The sequence below is a fragment of the Strix aluco genome, chromosome 5 (genome assembly GCF_031877795.1).
Source record: "Strix aluco isolate bStrAlu1 chromosome 5, bStrAlu1.hap1, whole genome shotgun sequence".
NCBI classification, from domain to species: domain Eukaryota; kingdom Metazoa; phylum Chordata; class Aves; order Strigiformes; family Strigidae; genus Strix; species Strix aluco.
Genome location: NC_133935.1, coordinates 49779021 through 49802763, shown reverse-complemented (window position 1 = coordinate 49802763; position 23743 = coordinate 49779021). Strand labels below are relative to the sequence as shown.

Genomic DNA, 23743 nt, shown 5'->3' with positions numbered 1-23743 from the left:
CCACATTCCTAAATATACTTCTATTTTTGTAATTAAGTTTAGAGTATACCGAGAAAAATGTAAGCAAATCATTAATGTCCTAAGTTCGAGAAGACTTCTCTCTTTTCCAGCAGGGTATGGCACAAGCGAATGGCAACAGATTCAGAAGTTACGTCTGTGTAACTCCTCTGGAAAACTAGGAAACCCAGGTGAAATATAGGTCAAGTTACAGATGGAGCATTTCAGAGACTACCAAAGCTTCACTAAATTCATAGGGATTTCAGAGAGGCCAGCGGTTCCATCATCTTGCTGCACTCCACTTAATTATTGATGGGAAGTAATAACCACCAGCCTGAACAGCTTTGGTTTCTCCATTTCAGAAGTCACCCCCATCTCATTTTATCAATGAAAGGGAACGCAGCATTTGCACCACGAGCCACATGAAATTCTACCACCACACAACAGAAAATCCATGTTCCTGCTTTGCGAACTGTAAATGCTACTGGATGTATTTAGAGATTTACTGACAACTGACCTGAGCACTGCTCAGGCTGCTGGCAGCGCTCTGCCAGAGATCCAGGCTCTCCCCCAACCTTCCTTGGCAGGCATCTTCTCATTTCCCCTAAACTCAGCTGTCACATGCAACATCCCTATCAGACAGTGTGGCAAACATCCCTTTTGATTTCCGAGCATTCAGTGCTAATACAGCTGGCACCACAGCCCGCAGCTCCTGCCGTGACTCATCTCTCATTGACTACACAACTTCAACTGGGGCCCTACAAACGGGCACAGGTAGGTCATCAGGGCTTCAAATTATTTTCTACTATAACCTGCAGAAAGCAAGGGCAAAAAGCTAATATCACTCTGTATTTAAAATATGTATTTGTGTATCATTCATTTTTTTACTGCATATGTAATATTTACTGCATATGTAATACATTGTGAATCCTTTTTTTTTTATAGTTGTTTTTTTAATAGAGATGCTACCAGCTGACAAAACAGCAACAAGGTGTATTGTTGAGTGAAGAGTTTCCCCCTCTGGGAGAGGGACAGTGTTATCAAAATAACATAGACCTGAGCAGCCAGAGTTTGGTAAACACACCCAAAGGAAGCATTTGTGAACAAATTCAAAAACACAATTTACTGAGTTAACACTTCACATGGTGTCTTTGTACTTTTGGTTTCACTTTCTTTTTTATAATTTCAGTCAAACAGTACTTCCCCCAGAGCTGTGTTTAATCTCTCTTTCCTCCTTTCTGCCTTCCACAGTCCTCCTTTCTTCTCCAACCAAAGTTCCCTTTCATAAAATCACATAATATTCAAGGTTGGAAGGGCTCTCTGGAAGTCCTCTGGCCCAAGTCCCCTCTCAGAGCACGTCCAGCTTTGAAGTTGGATCTAACTTAAATAGGTAGATCAGGGCTCTTCCAGCCTTGTCCAGTTAAGTTTTGAGTATCTCCAAAGAAATTTCTCACTGTCCCATTAATGTCTTCCCTTCCATCTTGGTCCTCCTCAACTTCACACCCAAGCATGTGCACACAGGTCTTGCAAGCACCAGGCCTACACCTACAAGCCTGATTTTGACACCTGGAAAACCATCTCTGATGGCTTACCTCCAGCATCAGCTTTATACAGAAAACATGGTCTGTGTGCCTTACACAGGGGCTGTAGATTTTATATCGTGTTTAGCGAGTACAGAACAGGCTGGGCAAATCTGAAGGGTTTGTTCCTTGCTTTCCCTCTGTGAGGCTGTAGGAGCAGAGCAGCAAGGTCCTCCACACCTCGCAGATTCCTGCAGGGTGGTGAGATCTCACACCTCCTCTAGCACCCTGTCGCTCCCCTTCAGTTTGGCTCTTCCCTTGGACACCTTTCCAAGAACAGTTCTCCTCAAATGTCTCTCATCATCTGTTCAAAGTGCCCAGGGACAGCCAAAAAATAAACCTGATTCCTCCCTCTGTCCCACAGCTGCCCACAGTGCTCCCAGTCCCACCTAAAAAAATGCACTGAAGTGCTACATCTGTGACCAGATCCTACAGCCACTCACCAAAATTTACTTCTGCCATCTTAACACCAAGGAGATTTTGGTTCATTTATGGGAAGTATTATGTCCATAACCCGCCGTTACAGAATTTCCACTGCATGCTAAAACCCAAGGAACTGCTGCTCCATATTCTCCACTACATGCACACACACACTCTCCATTAAAAAAGCAAAATGCAAGCTGCAAGTGCCAGATTTGAGAATTCCTAGCAAGCCTCAGTTTGGCCTCCTCCTGCATATGCATTACAACACAATCTTTAACTACCTGATCTCCTACTTTCTGCATGAGACCTTGTCTCGTTTAATGCCCAAAATAAATTATTTTAACTACCCTAAAAATTATTCAAGAACTTGTTTTCCCCTCATTGCTCAAAGTTTAATTCCATGCCTTTGTTCCCACATACTATTCAAGCACTTCTCTCTGGGCAGACATTAATTTCTTCCTGAGCTCTTCTACTGTGCTCATCACTGTAGCATGTGAGAGCTTAGCAAACACTAATTTACTTTCATAGCATACCTGTGAAGGAGAGGTACCATTAACCTCACTTCATGGGTGGAGAACTAGAGCACAGAGAGATTATCATTAAAGGAATACAACAATTTAAAGGCTGCAGCCTGAGATGCCTTATGGCTGGATTTTCAGACTAGCCAGGCTTATATTATCTTTACATATACAAACCATACTTCCCTTGGCACACTACAGCAACTTGTGCCAGACATTGGCAAATTCAAGCTCTCAAGTCAGGGAAACACAGGATGAACCCCGATGGGAAGGGTGGTGGGAAGGCCAGGCACAATGCTGCACTAGGAGCTGGTGCAACCTCTGCCACATGCTGAATCCATCACAGGTGCCACAGCAAAAATGAGCAGGTAGTCCTTCATTGAGGACTCATGAAAGAGAAGCCAAATTAAGGTTCTATGTGCACTCTTAGTTCTACTGCCTTTTAAATTTGGAGCAAGTGTCCTCAGAACTGCAACAGTCTTGCGTGTTGATTTGTGTATAATTTCCTGGGTTTCAGAGGGAAAGGAGAAAATTCTCTGAACAGTATCAGTAGCATTCAGGTGCCCGGGCCATCAGCAGTCTGGTCATCATGGACCCTTGCACCTAGCCACAGCACTACTGCTGTTCTTTTCTGCTGGAAAACGTTACACAAAGTTGCCTAGTAATTTCTGCACATACGATAAGGACTACCAAATTTGCCTTATACAAATGGTAAACGGGTGTTTATATTCATGCTGATGATTAATTATAGCTGCTGGTGTGCCCTGCTGAAGAAACACAGCAATCATTCAATAAATGTTTATAATCTCATCAGCAAGGGGGTTATACTGTTGCACTTTGTTCCACTAATTGCTTTAAGTTTTCCATTGGAAATGACAGCATTAAAACTGACACCTCAGTAGTTGCTTTTACCTCTCTCTTTAATCCTAGTTCATAAAACCTGATGTTTCATTCACTTCACAATATCCAAGGGGAAAGAATAATTGCATCACTACACGTTCATGATGTAAACTGACAAAGTAATGATTAAAACCATGAACTAGCACATCATTTCAGGAGGTAGGAAGTCCAGATCTTTCTAAATTTCATTGTTTCAACCTGAATATTGTATATTCTGGATATACTAAAATATAAAGGGTGTCAAATTCTCTAAAACACTGAAGGTACAACCTTGTACCAGGCGCCACTATAAGAGGAGGAAGACCTATAACGAATATATTTCTTGAGCATGGACAATCAGAATCTTTAATTATTCAGTAAAGAATAGGACTGGAAAGTAAATGAAAGAAAAGTAACACAGAAATTGTACATTTGTAATTGCTAGCAGGAAGAAGTATTTACACTTCATGCAGAGAATTAGATAACTCGGGTCTCATTATTTCAGTGACTTAAAATAAATGAGCTGGTTTCCCCCCAAGTAACCCTAAAGTAGTGTTTTACCACCCATGCTCTGCACTGCCCCAGGAGTCTAAGGGCCACCTGTAGGAGAGCCACAAAGGGTCATTTAAAAAAGTAATCCTACTGCTAACAAACTTAAACTGGCTGTTGCACCACTGCTTTAGGAAAAAAAAAATGTAAAATTTCTGTGGCCTGTTTCATGTATAATGAAAATGTTTCACCAAAACCAGCACACACCTGCCTGACTAGAAGAAATGCATTGCTCCAGTCCTGCAGGGAACCCCACAGCCTCAGGTGCCTCACTGACAGACCCTGCAACTGTATCACGCTACTGCACACGTAACACCACCAGTTTAATTACCTTTGAATTTATATAAACAACATAATGCTGCTAAAGCCACTATTCAAACAGCTTAAGCATCTGCAAACATAAACCCCATCCCAAAACTTACGTGCTTTTAACTAATATAAAACAGGAAAGGAGTAAAATAAGATTTTACACCTGCCTAGTTCTTACTGCCTTGGAAGACCTAAATAATTTCATGGGACGCTCAAGAGCTGCTAACATTCTCCTTTTTATAACCCATTTCTACTAGTTCGCTATCTATAAAATGAGAATAATATGTAATTCTTCTGCACCTCTTAGGTCCTTCTAGAAAGGATACATTCACTAATGACCATGAGGAACAAGATGGTAAACAAATGGGATCACCTCCAAAACACACACATAGTTCATCAGAAGCCAAGCAACCCTTTGCAGGAGGATGGTTGTCATGAAATACAAAACTGCACTTGATGCAATGACCAACTGTTAAAAAAAAAACCAAAACCAGAATCCAAGACACATAAAGGCGAAAAAGCAACAGAAATAGCATGAGGTTATGACACCTTTACCTAACAAGTGTCTGAATTTTATCCAAAATGGAAAAATATTGTAATTGGCACCTATACAGGGGAAGTTTTAGTCTAGAAGTGGATCCAAAGATAGCAGTCACTTGCTACCACTTTTGTTTCATTCAGAGATCTCCAAATGGGAAAGTTGATGCTGTCTGTTCCAGTAGTGTAGCTCAAATATAGTTGCCACCTTTACCACTGTGCCTGGCTTGCGAACTGACACCGGATGGTAGCCCAGCGATGACAAAGTCTCTCTGGACATGGGCATTGCATCCCGTTCCTGCTGAACTCATGGTGTTGGGGCTGCCCAGACCTCAGGAAAAAAGTGACTTACAGAAAACAGACAGAAATACTGAAGAACTATAATCTATTAATGAAAATCTCCAGGGCTCAAGAATCATGAAACAATCATTAAGAAGAAACAAGAAGCTTTAATAAATTTTAGGTATTTTTAAAAAATATCATTTTCACTGTGTTTTCAAGGCCTGCCATATTCTCTGCTCAGGTTATCAACCCTCTTTTATTGTAGGCTGCAACAAATGTATTACCTTTAGTTTCAATGAAAGCTGAGATTTTACTGTACTGACATGACAAGATCTGTGATGGGAGGAGAACCCCCCCATGCACACACACACATCCAATTAAACTGCAGACTAGCAACACACACTCTTTGTAAAATGAAAAGAAGTTGTCCTGCATTCCTCACCCTTAAGATCAATTAACATCTCTGCAACCTGAGCTAGAGATATTCAGTGCCCTTGTCACCACGTTACTCATAAAACCATTAACTCTTTTGCAACCCCAATCAAATCTATGAGACTGCCGCAAACAAGAACTATTTGTACCAATTTTACGAAATGGAGAAAATCTCGACAAGAGCAGTGCTGCTACTGACCATAGCATTAAGAAACCATAGGCATATCCCTTCCCTTGGTGTTTTGTCTTGGTGCTACTTCAGTAGCAAGTCTCTTCTATCAATATTTAATACAGCTTTAAAGCCACCCAGGGTATGAAATGTAAAGACATTTGTTGGTAAGGTTTTGGCAGCTGAGGGAGTTTCTGCAGCAGAACATTAAGTCACGTTGGAGAATAACATGCAAATGGAGTTTTTCTGCTGACATCATCCCAAATAGCATATCATATATCCTATATTCATTTTAACTAATAATTCACAGATTTCAGTCATCAAGGAAGACATTTTCAACTCTGAGTTATATAAAATTTTCAGGTTTTATTTTTTGCCTTATTTGCTAGGCTAGGAGTCAAATACCTTCACTTTCCAATGATGACACAGGGAGAGAGATGGGACAATTAATGGAAAGAAGGGAAAGATCATCACATGCACTTTGGAGGCAAATTCAAAGAGGTTTATTGTCCTAAAACTGAGGAACCAGATGATTCTCACACAGGAATTGTGGAAGAATTAATAAAGAGCGTCACATTAAAAAAGGATACATGACTTTACTGCAGATACACTATGGCAGACTACTTTGTCTAAAATATCAATCCTCTTGCCAAACAACATATACTATCCTTGACAAAGGATAGAAGAAAATTATTCATGGGACTCTGAGTGACTAAATGGAATGTTTTAAAGTCAGGGCTAAAAAAATAGGACCTTTGGGGTTAGTGGGAGTTTACTAGTAGAATTCTTTAAACATTGTTTTTTGGGATTATTCTTTAATATTTTCATTGCATCAATACAGAAAATAAAACCTTTATGCCAATGGACTATGCTGCTGACATGCTGGGAGGAACAACAACATAAGAAGAACCATTAATGAAAACAGAGTATCTTTCAGAAGGAGATGGATGACAGAAACAGAAGTAACATAAATAAGACAAAATTTAACAGTAAGAGTTCACAGCAATGCCCTCTGAAATTGCATGGGCAGATCATGACAACCACATTTCGTGCAACATCTTCGTGAGGTTCCAAAATCAGTTGGAAGAAACCCAAACCCTTCCAAGTGCTTTGCTAACTAAAAGACTTAACACTGAAATCAGATTGGGGTGGGGAAAGAAGTGATTTGTGCTTGTTTTGGTCAGAGGTGACCAAATCAGGCTGGGTCCCAGAAACACCTTCCTACTCAAGATTAGGCTGAAACTCAAAGGTCTTTGCAAAACACCCTGAACTTCAGTGAAAGGACATATGTCATTTTTGGGAGCATTCCAGGCAGCTCTGCTACAGAGCACTCCTGATGTTTGCTATCAGTCTTGGTAATACTCTAACAAGGGCCTTTTTCATGCAAAGCCTCATTAAAAGCAACAGGTTGAATAGCAGTGCCATAATGCTGTACAAGATAAATATAAAACTTTTTAAAGCAGTTTATGCAATAAGCACCAACTTGTCTGAGTAGGTTGAGTAGCAATTTCATCACCCATTATGGTCACAATGCAAAGTCTCACCGAAATGAGTATGACGCCTGCACTAATAACGTCAACACATGTTTGTGTACCAAAATTATTAGTTATTCTAGCATTATGTATCACAGAAAGAGACTCTTCAGAAAGACAGGAGAGCTGATGTTGCATGCCAAAACAGGAATATCCATTTAACTGAACCTATGTGGATGAAATGTCCAAGCAAAAAGACAGCTGACTTGAGAGCTGGGGTCTTTTTTTTTTTTACCCAGGGAGCTTTAGGCACTACTGAACCTTACTTTCATCCCACTGTGTCCCAATTATCACAGCTAAAGTGGTCTTCCATGACAAAGCTTCAGAGGAGTAAAGACAGTATACCTAACAGTAAGGGCTACACTATCCCAATATCCAGGCACAGCTGGGCTGAGGACAAACTAAAGTCACCTTTTTCCTGTGATTCCCAGAGGCCTATTCTATTTTTATCTTCGTTTTCTTTGTTTGATCCTTTGGTTATTCTAATGTAGTTCTGCATTTTTCCATTAATTCTGCCTCCATACAACACTCTAAGCAATACTACGAACAGGGAGAAGAGAGACTAACAAGCTCATAAAGTGTACTGGCTCAGACAATCTTCAAATGCACTGGCTAACTGGATATATAACTCATAAATGACAACAGAGGAGGGATGGGTAAAAATGTAGGGAGAGGAAACTAAATCTAAAAAAGCTCCAACTCCGTTCAGTTGAATGAACAACAAGTCTTTGATTTCATTAGTTCTGATGCTCTGAAAATCATACCAATAAATACAATCTTATTCTCAAGCACGCATTATTCTAAGCATATGAATGCAGAAGGAATGGCCATTAAAAGCTCTGCCATTACTCTAAATTTACACTGTAAACAGCATAACACCAGACCATAATTAAATTAAATATGAAACATTTCATTGTCCCCATTATCTGAAATTCAATTTCAAGGGAGTGTTTATAGTAGCACCAGCAGCACCTTTTCACTTTTTGTACATTGCTTTAAGTAGCTACCACACCTATCCAATCAAAACAGTGACATGTACAGCACATGGAAAGATCAGACAAAAGAAGCACTTGAGGAGTAATTGTGTTTTACGTGGTATCTCTATAGAGACTCCAGGGCTCAATTCTCCTGTGACATGTTCGGTTTAAGTAACCGTGAGAAGTTGCAAACTCCATGTACATCCAACTCCATGGGACTGTGCACTATTTTGCCCTTTCAATCTCCGTATTGTGATCACTGTTGTAAAACACCACTTCAAAATCTGGCACAGATTCATCCAGACCAAAATACTTATGACCTCCACAGGCTGAAGTGTGTATTATCCTTTTATTTTCTAAGTAGAATAAAAGGAGAAACCTATTAGATATTTGGCTCAATCTTAGTGCCTTACATTAAGTCAAGAGTTAATAATTTATTAATCACCATTCAGGAAATCCTTATTACATGTGACAGTTTTTGGAGGGGTTTTGCTTTCTTATTTAAAAGACCTTCAACAACAACGATCAGCTAGGGAAATATTTTGACATACTGCTTTAACATGTTCCTTTGATTTACATATTAAAGCAAGAAAAAGTTATGTTCTTTCACTAACATGTATCATTTTCACATTTTTCAGTGCTAAGTAGATTAAAAATTTTTAGCTCTTGTGTAGATGGTTTTATGTCAGTGTTACCTGTTATGACTGCATTGCCCCCAAAATAGGTCTTTTTCTTATAAGAACTCCATCTTAACATAGATAAATTATAAGATTATCAGCATGGTAAATTTTCTTAAAAATGGAAAGACATCAAGACTGTATTAAAGAGAAACCCAGTAAACAACCAAACACCCTATATTAGTTTACTTTTGGAGATAAGCAAGCATGGTGCACTGAGAGAAAACCAAGAAGAAAATCTCTTACTTCCTAATTTTCCACAGGATAGCAGTACTCTGGTGCTGTGAGGCACAATCACATTCATCGTTTTGTCTTAAAACAAATGTATGGTTCTTACAATTTATTTTAGCAAAGTGGAAATGAAGCCAAATGATGCAAAAAGATACCAACAGGCACTCACATAGTACGAACAACAAAAAAAAGTGCATTCAACTTCAGTTGCTCAACAAAAGGCTCAGCTTCACTGCAAACCTCCCAAACCACCAACTAGAACAGCAGAAACCTTCTGAAAAGGTAATTTCTGTGCATGACTGGTTTGACTGCCAACACCTCACCCTGACAGCACTGCACAAAACCCTGGGCAGGGGCTGAGCGCAACTTCCCTCACACTGTCCCTGTGGGCACGGGTTTCTCCTGGAGAAGGGGACAAGGCAGACCGGGAGCTCCAAAGCCTGACAGCTACAGGGGACAAACCCTAAGGAGCTGCAGGGAACAGCACACAGTTTGCACACGGACTTCCGAGGAGGTGGTTTATTTTGGTTTCAGGCAAGCTGCTGCTGCCACGTGAGCACAAGCAAACAAAACCCACTACTTAATTCTTCACAAGTGGTCCTGGACCTGCAGCAAGGAAGCAGCCCACTTGAGTTACTCAATCCTGAAAAGACCAGCTCACAGTGGAGACTCAGAGGACTGACTCTCCCTTGATAACAAACATTAATCAACTTCAACTTACAAATGAGTGATTGTTGCCTTTATAGTGCTTTAAAAATATCCACAAGGCTTTCCAACAGCACTCTACAAGGGCTACCACCACCCTATCCCTTCTCAACACAAAGTGTTTTAACAAAAGGTTTCCGTCAGACTCAATTAACTGCACCTGAAATCTCACCTGGGTTTACAGACAGACACCCCTTACTCTCAGAGTGGCTGTGCCACTTCAGCTGCTTTGTATTGTTCATCAGCAGTCAGCCAAATAGAGCCCTAACAGGAACCGATGTTTTAATACTTGCATGAGGCTCAGATCCTAGCAAGGGAGGAATATTGTTTGTGGTTTTGGGGTTTAGGGTTTTCAAACATCTTAACAGCATAACATTTATCACAGCCAAAGGAAAATGAGGTTATGCAAAATACTTACTTCGAAAATGCTCTGAGGCATAATAGTAGACATCCTCATAGCCCTCGTGGTAATCCTCCTCTGGCCGGTACTTTTTGCCCTTTCTTCTTCTAGATCTTCTTATCTGCTTGACAAAGCCCAAGAAACGCTCCATCTCCTTCCTCAGCAGCACCAGCCAGCAGCCCCCTTTGCCTTCTGCTTCACAAAGAGCTGTCCCAGCATGAATCAACCGCAAGCACCGGAGCAAAGCTGCAGCCTCCAACCAGCCACTCCAGTACCATTAAAAAACCCCTCCCTTATCTCAGCTGTGACTAGGAAGCATATTGTTTTCCTTTTAAAAAAAAAAAAAAAAGGGGGGGGGGGGGGGGGGAACGACTTTATCAAACCTACTGACTGGAATATTTCAACATGAAAACAGACAGAGGAGAAAAATACTGAAGCAAAAGGAGAAAGTCAGGATTTCAAGCAGTTATTAAACAGCAGAGGACAAAGTTGAAGAGACCTGCCTGCCAGTAAGGGGAAGCCCAGCGCTAAGGGCTCCCTATCTTATGTCTCCATCATTTGAAGAGGGGCTGGGAGGCGGGGATAGATGTTAGTCAATGGACTGAACCATATGTCAAAGCAAAACAGGTTTTCATTCGCCAGTTAAACACTGCCCTCATATTTGCCCCGGCACAGGCTCAGGATCCCATTTGATTTCATTTGTGTAAGAAGAGGAAACATGCTGATCCATTTCTGGCATCACATATGCTGGATGAATAAATAGCAAAGTGGTTTAATCCATACACACAGCCCACTCACCGGCAAGTGTGCGCTGAATGCGTTAATTGGAGCAGCAGGGAGAAAGCTCGGCAGCTGTTAAAAAATGACACATATACCCACTGGGCATTAGTGTATTCTAATCACTGCTAGATCTAAACATTAAAGGCACTCCACAGACAGGTCTCCTATAGAGCTGGCCAGGCTATATGGCAATAGACAAACAAAGGAAGCGACATCACTAGCATACCATGATGATACTTGTTTAAAATCCCAGCAGAGTTTTAAAAACTTTAAAATTAAGGTACGGCAGACTATACTTCACACAGGATGACAGGAGCAAAAAGCCTGAAAAGGCACTGGTGCTCTTCTCTTGCTGCATGCCTGAATCCCACACGCATTCCCTAAGATAAGACTGGAATTTCAGCCGCGTTTCTGATGAAGTTTCCCTCCCGCACAAGAACAAAAGCAGTGCCTGCTAGAATTCTATCACACTGACATCTGACACAGGGTTTTTTTTTTTTTGTAACCGCACTCCTGCAAGCCAAGAGAAGTCTCTAGCCCAGCAGGACCTCTCCTGTCTGCTGGCACAAGTTGGGGATCAACCAGACACCTCAGTCAAATCACGTGCCGAACACAGTCACCTGCACCCATGCTCGTAGGAGATACCATTTTGCACCTACGAGCATGAGGAAGTCCGAGAGTCTTCCTGTAAAACAAATTTTATAGGATCATCATCTGGAAAATGAAGAGCACGCAGAGGTAGGATTAGTTTCTGGTGATGCAGACATTTCAGTGAGTCATTATTTTGCAAAGAGCAAACCAGAGCAGTGTTTTTAAAAGCGTAAAAGAACAAGTAAAGCAAAAGCCAGGATGGCATTTTATCATTGTTTCAACATAAGTATGCAGAGATTGATCAGAATTGAGCTTGGATTTTCTAGTTTTGAAACATGTAAGAGTTAGAGCTCAGCTAGACCTGCTATCTGAGAGTCCTGAAACAAACGCACACTGAAAGCAGCCACTGGAACTCTTTTGGGCTTGTTCCAGGTTCCCAGGTATTTTAAAACAATATTATCACAAAACCACACCCATTTTATCCATAAAATCGGAAAAAACCCTGGATGCTCCTACCAAGCTCCCCAGAGGAATACAGACTCATCCTCCTTGACCTTACCAGCCCCTGCTTTTCCACCGTGAAAATGCAGCCACTGTCACTAGCTGATGAACACCCCGAGGGCACTACCAGTATTATTTTTAGTGTAACTTCTATAAGGAGGTTGTGTTTTATTACAAGTCTGTTTCTATCACAGAGTTTTCAACTTTCAAAGGGTAAAGACCTTAGAGGAATATTACAGGCACATTACCAAAAATAAAAAAGCCAATAAAAGTTTTTATATGGATCTTTAAGAAGGGATCACTGTATGTTCTGAAGGTTTCAATTCACATCTTTTCTGTGCTCTGCCCCCAAGCAGCAAAAACATTACATTAGTATCATGAAACATGAAAACCAAACCAAAGACTTAGCCTACAGCAGAGGCAGCAAACTCTCTTTTCAGAGGGAAATCTTGTTTTGACGCTGTATTTGCTCCTGTAGAGCACTCTCCCCAACAGATGTGCAGGAAGTTATTTGTAGGTGTCAGAAACATTCATCTTGAGGACAGAAGTCTTGCAGTCATCACCGTTCCCTAAAGTTAAATTATAAAGTTCAATTCAAAACAATACAGCTACTTTTTAAAAAGGAGAAAAAGTAAAACTTTCTTCCTTTTAAACTGTCCTCTAAATGAGAGCTGAAAACTCGAATCAAGCAGACACTTGGCTTTCATCAAGTGAATACGCCCTTCTCCAGTGCCACTGTCGCTGAAGAATGCTGCTGCAGTGAAGCTTCTGGAGAAGCGGCTTCCCCGGTCCTCAGCACACCCCAGGGAGACTTCGGTCCTTCCCATAACAAGACCAACAATAGCAAATAAGCAGATGAGGAAGCAACCAAATGATCTCAGACAGCACTGTAAGCACCAGATGTAGTACACCGACTGCCTGACTGTTTTCTACAGAGAACCGATATAAATTTGGGCGAATGTTGAGCTTTGGAAAGCATGTCATTACCTTGCACAATGGACCTTCCCTTCTCTCCCCATGCTCATGAGGTGCATCACATACAGCTAATGTAGTAAAGCAGAAAAAATGCACTAAATGGTATTAATGGTCAGTGCTCATCGTAATGACTGCCACCTATCTTGTATGTAAAGCATGAAGGCGCTGAGGGGGAGCACAAGCACTCCTCAGCTAAGCACAGGGGGTTCAAGCTCTGCTGCTCTTCCCTGTACCCCACCAACTACTACTGTCTACAAAGAACAGACTCCATCTCCCACACCGAAGGTGCAGAAGGAGGCCCACAGTTCCTAACACACAAGCTGACAGTCTGGCCAGCATGTAAATTATACACCTGTTTCCTTTTGCATGAATGCAAACAGCAGAGACAAATGATTTCAGCATTTATTTTTTTTTTAAACCTAGAACAAGCTGAGCTTTTGATAGGATTTTCCCTGCCCTAAAATATTCTGGCGTTCAGGGCAATTTAAAGAGAAGGAAATAACTGAGGGCAATGTTGTTATATATTAATAGGAGTCAGAGTACTAAGTATTTCACTATACTATAAAGATTTCTGAACAAACTTACGCTTCATATGCATTACATACTATCTTTACTGCTTTGCTGAGAACACTGAAGACATTCATTAGCTACTCCTCATGTCATACCTGTAAATATTTTATCATAGTCCTACTTTCAAAGGTATAAGCAGAGAATTCAGTTTCACAAACACAGTTTACTGTAGTTAGAAAAAAAACCCCCAAACCTAACAGCTAAATACTGCTATCCCCATTGCTCAGAATTCACCCTTCTGCAGCTTCTTATGGTGAACAACTCAATCCTTCATGGAAATGGACATGGCTCTTTCAACCTTCTGCTTGAAAAGAATAAAAAAGCAGAAACATAATAGGCACGTACTGCAGTCCCAGAAATGCATAATGATTTTATGGGAGGAGCAGAGAAAGAAACAAACATTGGCTTTCAAATTTTTGAAACAAAACAGAGATGACAACTGGTTTCATCCCTTAATGACAAAGAGAATAGGATAATTATGCCCAGAGGGCATAAAATTAGGTGTCAGTTGATATTCTGAAGCTCTCTCCGAACTAGAATTTGGAGAATCAATTTTCTGGTGTTATAATGCCACAAAAGAAGTTGCAATGTGAATATGTCCAAAGCTCTTTGGCTCATCCTTTCTCCATGAATATGCCTACTCCAGTCAAAGCAAGTGTTCTATTCCCATTTCCAAGGTGTCCTTAGAAGCAGCAAGGATTGTCATGATGTCTCCAGCATGATTTGCATAATAAAAATTTTGCCAGGTGACACCAATTAGATAATATTTATATTCTCCACTCTAATAACCAATTTGTTTAAGAAGCAGCTCCATCAAACTGGATCTGTCTCAGGTCAGTGACTTACTGGAAAAGACTTCATGGCAGTAGTAAAACAAATAAACCATTAATACGCTGTCCTTTTCAAACAGTGGAGCTGAGGCATAAATGCTTTTGCAGCCATGGATAATTCTCTAGAAGACAGATGTCAGCATTTAAGCTTTAACTTGCCTTTGTACTCATAGCAAAGATTAGGTCTCTCATCAGGTAAAATACCTACATTTAACATTTTACCTGCACAAAATTAGCTATGCAGTTATCGACGTAAACTTTCACAGATGACATACCCATTTTCTGCAGTACTTCTTCCAGTATTTGGGGAAAGCAGAAGGAAAAACATTTTGGTATCCAAGGATAAACTGCTAAGGTAGTAAATATTTAACAAGGATTTCCATTTGAGTGGGCTTGAAAACATGATGCTTTGAAACCAGAGCCTGTGTACAAAGCAAGCCTCTCTAATGTTTTGTATTGTAAATACAGAATGGAACTGGTACCAAATATTAACAGTTCTAAGCAGGTATTTTGCATCCTGTTCACCTGCATGTTTCAGTGTTTAAAATAAAACATTTTAGATGGAAAAACCATTCTGTGTCTCCCTCTGCTTCTCTGGGCAGCCCCCAAAAGCCTTCTGCTGGAGGAAGGAACATTCCCACTGGAAGGCAACCATGTAAGAGAGCACACAATGGCAGTCACAAAGACCTACCTGCTTCAGGTTACTCTCTTGGAAAAAAACCCGCAAAATTATAAATGCACAATACAAAAATTAAGATGAATATAAACAGTTCTTGGAGGTTGGTTGAATAGAGAAAACAGTGCTTTTCCCTTCTCCCTCAAGCCCCTAACCATAAAGATAAGGCAAACCTCAAAAGGGAAGAACAGATTGTTTCTTCTCTGGCTCTCTTTCAACTGAGGGATGTTGTTGATAATCTACGTCATTGTTTCTGGAGACCAGCAATAATAGACAAAGGAACTATTCCTCTTATTCATCTTACAGTATCATCTTGCCTGACCTTCTGCTTTTTCTTGAGCAGATGTTTGTTTACATGCCATAATTGCTCATGATAAGTCTGCAATTTTGCACTCAAAATTTGCCCTAAATATCTTGGCGTAAAATGTGAGCTTATCAATTTGAAAATTATCAAATGTCTGTAATTTACAATCTATTAAGCACTGTAAGAACATATGGTCCATATATGCAGAAGCACTGTTGTGTACACCATCAATATTGTGTGTGAGGAGACACTAGCAGCCTACCACCCTAGTGAGGTACCACCGTTCCACCGGAAATCCTTCTGTCTAAAGCAAGCTTCTGAACACAAGTTCTGTGCTCTTCCTAAAGATGCCTGGAGAGACCATAGAAAGCATGACACATACTAAATATTACACTGCACATCTCTCTCATTTGGCAATAGAAAAAAAATGCAGAATAACCAGTGCACTATCTCTGGAATATTGCTGCATGAGAACTGGATGATGATAAAATACTGCTCATCCACTGCTGTTAATTTTAAGATCTGATACTTTCTCTATACTGTTAAATTATGAGTTTACTCTGATTTTAATGCACTACACTCAGTTTCACAAGTCATTCATACATTCTCATTATTTGTCGCTCACATACCATAGACCAGTGTTTTCTTCTGCTCCTGAGTTAAAGAATGCAAGACTTGAGAGCTGGAGTTGAGCTTTTCTGTCACCTAGTTGTAAATTAAGTGGCAAATCTTTTCTCTTCTTCTTTTCTTTTTTTTTTTTGAAAGCAAACACACACATTTTCAAGAGAAACTTGCCACTGCCAGCAAACACTTGGAGGAGTTATTGTATTTATCATATATATATTATTTCATATTAACTTTCCCAATGTTTTTGCTTTTTGCAACATTTTCTCACATATAAGTGTGCACATAAAACTGTGAATACCAATGCAGTGAATGAGAATAAAGTAGAACACAAAGGATAGAGGAAGAGACTACATTCACTTAGAGGAACTGGGGGGCTGCTTGTGGACTTAATACAAGAATGCTGCCTCTCATATATGGAGAATGCTGAGAAATCTTTGTAGCACTGTTTTGAAAGGGTCACTTGTCAAGTTGAATTTCATGCAGAATGTATGCTTCGGGGAAAAGAAGCTCCCCCCCTTCAATTCAGCTGAAGCAGTTTGCATACATTCTATTTTTCTTCTTCTCTTTCCAGCCTATTTGGCTTTAAATAAGTGACTAATTAGAATACACGAATATGCAGAAACAAATGTTAACTTGATCACCACCAAGGAAATACAGCTTAGGTTAAATTAAGTACAAAAAAAGTTTGAGTTTGCTTAATGTTTTTGACACCAATAATCATTCTACAAGAAAAGCTAACTAGAGTACTACTGTAACCATGTTTAAAATCCCTCAAGGGCTGAACCAGTATACTGATATTTTAAAATACTAAAACTAGAACCTAATTCTTTGGGAAGTCTGAATTTAAGGTGTTTTCATCTTTCTAAAGAAACGTAGCAAATGGCTAGAGGGAACACTACCAAGATTTTACATCCTGTGTCTGTGTTATGCACAAAGTATATCTCAAATCAACTATGAAATACATATGGAGAAGTGGTTTGGAATATGGATATGGTTTTTACTCCTCACTGAGTAAAAAACATTCTATTTCCCTGATTTTTGAGTCTTCAAAAACTGCATATTTCAATTCTAACCATAATTAAAATGTATGTAGAGCACTGTAAAGAAAGAATAGTTTATTAATTGAATTACGGCTCACTAGAACAAAAATACCTAGCAAATACATTAAATTACATTCTTACAGAAAAGCATCGAAATATTTTCTTAGGCTGCATACCATAGACTCCCAGAGCTATAGGGTGCCATCAAACAAGGGTGAGGTAGCTGTGATTTCTCAGTTAATTGACAGTGGAAGATCTGAACGTGATGTGTGAGATGTAAGGTGAGCTACAGGAGAATCCATCGCTGAACATCTCTTTCCATGTAAAAGTTTATTCAAGAGACTTTTTACTACGTGACATTAAAGGGATTTAGTTTCTTTTACCTCATGAGATAAGCAAAAATGGTTGTGGAAAAGCCTCCTGCTCATCCTCCCATAGATGCATCCTACCATACTCACTGAGACTCTTCCCCCATCATCCATGACCACAGCCTCATTGAGCAGTGAGCTCTAGGTACACACACACATATGTATTTCCATAGATTATCCTAATCCACTTCCACAGGCATAAAGAGATTTCATCTTAAAACACAAAGGACCAGCATGACACGGAACACTAGGAAGAAGCAACCTCCACATGCCATTTCATATAAATCCTCCTCTCTGCTCATCTTCTGTCTGATGTCAATTCTCTGTATCAGAGATAGTGGATGAAAGATATAGGTTTAGAAACTCTTTGGTACAGAGGAATGTCTGTACTCGCCAGCAGCACCATGATGGGAGTTCTATCTCTTCTCTTACTAATACTTAGTAACAGTAGCCATTTGAGGACAGTGTAAAGCTTGTTATGTTTCATTATTGAAAACATCCACCGGTCATGTATCTTCATAATTTGTTTAATAAACTGAAGGAGAGGTTAGAAGTAATAAAGGATGGGCAACAGGAAAGAAATCTGAGACAGGGAAGACCTCAACTAGGAAACTGGAGCAATGAAAAAGCACCTCTGGGAAAAAACACAGGCATCCAGAAAGTGATTTGTATCATGAGCCCCGTATGTTTTATCAGGGTCAAGATATGATAGATAAATAAAAAGATTTTGTTTCAGGTGAGCTCTGACAAGAAGAAAATTCTACTCAGCAGTCAAGAAAAGACAACTACAGAAAAATTCTCCATTACGATCCTGTGAATTTACCATTAAAGACTATGTAAATGTATATGCACATTAAACCACCCATCTGGAGCCCGCTGCCCTAGAGGCACAGGCCAACATGATGGCAAGGAAGAATCCAGTTGTTCAGATGGATTAACACTTCTCCTTCTCTCTAAATACCCTCCACACCCAGTTCTTCCCTTTTTCTTTTTAAATCCTGAATTTTAAGTAATTCCTGTTGTCCTTGCACAATTTGAAACTGAAAAGCATACCAAGTAAAAAGAACAAACGCAAAAGGACAACTTCACATGTAACCTTGCATTATCGAGGCCCAAGTATTACATGTCCACAGAACTGAAGGATCAGTTTCCAACCACAATCTCTCGGTACAATAGCAAGGCCCATTGAACATTAGTGTGGTACTTCATCTCCCTCATGCCAAACAGCAGTTTGGGAATTGAGAGCTGCTGACACCTCTTTATGGATGAGGTTTGACTTCCCTTCTGTCCTCATCCCAAGGGCACAGAGCAGGTTCTGCAGTTCAGATTGTAATTTGTTTCCTAGTGCAAGTCCACTTTCTCCCATCCAGGAAAAAAAAAAAAAAGATAAAATCTGGTTTATGCTGTTGCTAAGAGGTTAACAAAGAAAAAATAGACAAAGCAAATGCATAGACTTAAAAATTCTCTGCTCCATTCTCCTCCATGAAAGCAGTGTTCCTGGTTTTGAATGTTAAGAGGCAAACCGCAGGGGAAAAAAATGCATTACATCCTGGGCTTGTGAAACTCACCCACTTCTGCCACAAGTTTTGACATTTTCTGCTGGAAATTCACTCTTACAATAACAGCTTTGCCATATAAAATTGTGGGACTAAATATAAGGTGATCATCTGTTCAGTGTTGCACCCTTCACAACCTAATGATACAGGGTAGAACAAATGCTTCTATTTTTGTTTGTAAAAGACTATGAGATCATTGACCTCAGCAGATATTCAAGAAGCAATAGGATTACTGAGATTTATTCTCTTTGAAAGTTGATAGTTCCCAAACAAAAGATTACTTGGAACTTAACATTCTGTGGCACTTAGCAGAGACAAAATAGCCTAATTTTTCAAACTCCCCTTTGACGATGCTTTGCACTTCAGGATTTACTTCATTCCTCTTCTGTGGTCCTCCTCATCATTGGTAAATACAAATGCTCATCAAGGTGTTCTCAGGAAGTCATGCCTTACGCATCTACTTTAACACATTTTTAAACACACATTTTCATCCTCACACTCTCTTCTCTGTTCTCTTCAACTAGATTCATATCTTCAAGTATTGTTTCTTTCTTGGTCTACGGGTTATGTTACAGCAATCTGCTACTGCAACTTTTGGAGTTTTTGCTCCCTGTGATGTATTTGGACACTTGAGTAAAAAATGTGCATATCAAGAAACACATATCATTCCTCTTTGTTAATTATGAAAGTCACAGAAGATGAATACACTGCTCAAAGAGCAAGTTCCGTATTTCCTAAAGCATACATAAAGCGGCAGAGCTCGTAATTAATCACCTCAAGATTCAAGAAACTTCAAGATTTCAGTTTTTGCCAACACTAACCAAATGATAAAAGAAAAAATTAAGAAAATTTTACACCAGACTAGATAAATTATTATCAGTGTACAAAACCATCACAGCTAGCTTCACTATCCTAAAGAGTTTTGTAACTAATTGCAGATATTCCGGCTGAGAAGCACTTTCACTGATTTAGGTGCTCAGTATATGTCTATAGACAACAGTTCTAAAAGATGGAAGATTCAGACTGGATGTGTATTTTACAAACTGACTTGTTAATCATTGGTATTTTGATTACTCAACCATCAAAATTTTGCTCAGAAGCACTAAAGCAACTCTGTAGACATGCTCTTGCATTCTCCCTGGTTTTATATCGTATCGTGCAGTATCACATGGTATTGACTAACATTTCAGATTCTTTAATAAACTATTTTGGAATTTGCAATTCTTCTTTCTCCTTAAAACCTTAGATCTGAGTTTAACCCCTTAGAAAAGGTGTTTCAGGTATGTACAATTTACCTACTCTCTGCTCTTGTAATTGGCTTGCCTGTAAATTATTCCATGCACTACCTATTCAGGTGAAGAGCACAGCCTTTTTGTACTTCCGTAATATAGGATATCAATCTACAAATCTTCTAAGAGCTTAACCTCACAGGCTGTCCCACTGAGCTGAACATGATGCCCAGTGGTAGCAAGTGCTATGATAATGAGCACTTGCTGCATCAGATGCTCACAGCTGCAGTGGTACTGCCACATCCTAACGACAGATGCAGTTGTGCTACAAGTTTTGATTTACTTAAGAAAAACATAACTGAAATGAAAATAATCTCACGCTTATTTAAAGAGGAAAAAAAAAGTGAACTTTTTTGTTGGACCTAACAATCCCATTCTGGAAGCTGAGGTGATAGCTTGACATTTCATTTTGTAAGAAGTCTAAACAACCACAATAAATTTACAAATGCAGACATGCTGCACTGCTAAATTTCATTTCACGCTCAGTAAGCAAATATTACCAAACTGTAAGGACTGTCATCCTCTGTCTTTTTAGTTAGAGATCTTGTAGCCAATAAAGGTTTGACCTTGAAATATTTCACAGATGGATGAAGTTGCTTAATTTGCTAGTCACTTTGTTACAGATTTTGCAGAACTGCAAAGTTAGGTCACATTTACACTAATTTCACTTTACAATAACTTTACAAACTGCATCATCAGTAAAAGTCACTAAAAGTGCATTAATGAACCATGTGTCTGAACTGTCATGAAAAATTCAGTTTTGAAATTAAAAATGCTGAGATAATACAGAAGCTAAAGATAATTTTCTTCTTATTTAGTACTCCTAGAATTATTTTTAGTTCCAAACCATAAAAAGTAAACCCATACACTATTTTTTGGAGATTTCACTACATTGACAAAACTACTAGAAGTTTTCTTTTTATGAAGCCAGGGAAAATATATGGCCTTGTGTGAAGGGATGACTGTTACAATACACAGATGTAAAATTCTGTTCATCAGTTATTTTAACATGGACTGAGTCTACACTGATGTTAAAGGGAAAATTAAAGGAAAAATTCCAACGCTGTTTACTCAAGGGAGAGCTATTATCTTCTGATACTCCTATTGCATTTGAAATACCACACGACAGTCGCTATACAAAACAAATCACCAAATATATACAACTGATACCTTTTTAATGATTTAGTTAGCTAAAAAAATCCTATTCAGTTACAAGGCATCATAACCCATTACCACTTCAAATCTCAGTGAATATATTAAATCACTTTTTTTTTTTTCCAAAGAATAAAAATTCATTTCAGCCTAATTGCCAAATAAGAAGACTAATTGAATAGGAATTGCAAAACTCTGAAAAGGACTTCAGATCTCTAATGAGTTGTAAACTACTGTAAACAAACAAGAAAGCTGAAAAATAAGCATTTTGCATCTTTCAAGAAAAAAGCAAAAGCAAACAAAAGTTAATTTGAAGTACTGCTTGGTTGCTTCTAAACATGTCCTTTTTTGTACCAAATGATTCCCTTCTGAAATATCCACCATCTCCATCCTACCAATATATATCCCAATAACTGATTCCCCACAGGGCGTATAGCTACTCTGAAATCAGAACAACTCTTCAGAGAATAAAATCAAGCTCCATCCTGCCCATGTCTAAAAACAGCCTCTCTCATCACACTTTCTTTCCCTCCTGCCTCTATTCTCACCTAGAGAAGCCCAGTGCGTTGACTCATACTGCCTTTTATTCCCAGTCATGGCTTCCATCTAAGTTGTCCATGGTTTGATTTTTAGACATAAAATGAAAAATATCTGGACCGGACTCTCTCTTGGTCAGTATGTTTAAATTTTTTATTTGGGTACTGTTATCTTTAGAATTGAATTCTCTAAACACTATCATCTACTGAGGCCAATGGGAAAAACTTTCATTGACATTCAAGGAGTTTTTTGTCAGATCCTGAATTCAAGCTTTAGGGGTTACTTTACAACAAACCACAGGCATGGAAGGGGAGGTGGGGGAAGACCCTTTGTTTTGTTGCTTATGTCCGTGATGTCATCAAGTGTTTCTCATGAACGCAGAGTCCAAAAGTAATGGCAAAAGTCCAAAAGACCAAAGACCTGGCAAGTAATAGCAAAAACAAAGCCTGCAAGAGTTGAGGGAGAAAAAACACTTGCAGGTCTGGCCTTAAAAAATGACAGCTCTTTAATACAGCGAGTCTGCATTACAGAACTGACAACTGTTACGGTGCCATTTTTTTGTTACAAGGACATAAGAATGGAAGAATTTCTGTCACTAATTTTGGAAAGAGACTAACCATCTGGTTTAGGAAGACTAGTCTATACTGCTTAATAGTATGTACACTAGTTGGGCTAAATCAAGTCCTATATTAATGCATGCATTCATGATTTATGAACATTTATGTCTTTTATTTTACCTAGTGTATTTAATAATCTCTTGAGGGAAAGATAAAATTATAAGTCACGTTTAAATTTATCAAATAAGGACTTAAATGTGATTGGTAATGCAGCCAATCTTCCCAGGATCCCTTCTGATGCCACTTCCAAGAGGTAAAAAGGAAAACATGACACCGAATATTAGCTTGGTGGCACTGTTTCTGAAAACTACATTGTTGAAGGCACTGTGTGCCTACTAATATTTGATAAGCTGCTTTAACACCAGCTCCTGGACTAAAGTAAATGAGAATTTCAACTTGTAGATGAAGTACAGTTTTAAAGCATACAAAATTTAGGAGAAAAGCTTGAAAATGTAATTTTAAAACATTCTTCAAGTCAAAAGGCAAAATCTGAATAAAGACAGACCCTTCTCTACTAACTCTTCGCACTTACCCTTCCCCCTATTTTTCCCACTTCTACAATATTTTGAAGTCCTATATTGGCAATATTGTTCAGTTCATGGAGTAACTGTCTTGAGTTCAGAGTCCTTCAATCTTTGTGCAATGAGAGGCTAACCTATAGAGTGGGCTACCATTTCAACTAATCTGTATTTCTAAACAGAGGGAGGGGGGAAAGCACAAGAAAACCAAAATACACACCCATTCACAAAATACAAGGTGAAAAAACATTCCAGACTTCTGTGAGAAATCAGCTCAGGACTGAGATATTAGAGTCTACAGAGAGACTATGCTTTTTGCACTGGGCAGAGCACTGCTGACTTTGAGCCAAGCATCACAGCAATTCATGGAATCACAATGGGTACCAGCACCTTGAAACCATGAATTGATGCATACGGCTTAACCACTGCCTCATCCTACAATCTTCTGTTTCTCACTCATCCACCCTCTTTTGCCCCTAGATAGGCAGTTTGAGCTCAAGGGGCCAAATATCACAGTACCACCAACATCAGGAGTTAATCACCAAGGGAAAACATTTTCAAGGGTTTTTTACACTCTCAGCAAGTTAGTAGGTAGTGAATGTTCCAGCAGATGAA

At 39.3% G+C, this 23743-nt stretch overlaps 1 protein-coding gene across 7 annotated transcripts in view; it reads right to left on the bottom strand.

Moving 5' to 3' along the window:
- Positions 1-23743, bottom strand: part of GRIP1 (glutamate receptor interacting protein 1) — a 342061-nt gene that overhangs the window by 226375 nt on the left and 91943 nt on the right. For 6 of the 7 annotated variants that reach the window (XM_074827293.1, XM_074827286.1, XM_074827288.1 and 3 more), the window contains exon 1: positions 10216-10514. The exons of the other annotated variant lie outside the window; for it this stretch is intronic. In XM_074827293.1, the coding sequence (XP_074683394.1) occupies positions 10216-10348 (133 nt within the window). In that variant the 5' untranslated portion in view covers positions 10349-10514. Of the gene's footprint in view, positions 1-10215; positions 10515-23743 lie in introns of those variants that run through there. 7 annotated transcript variants of the gene reach the window in all.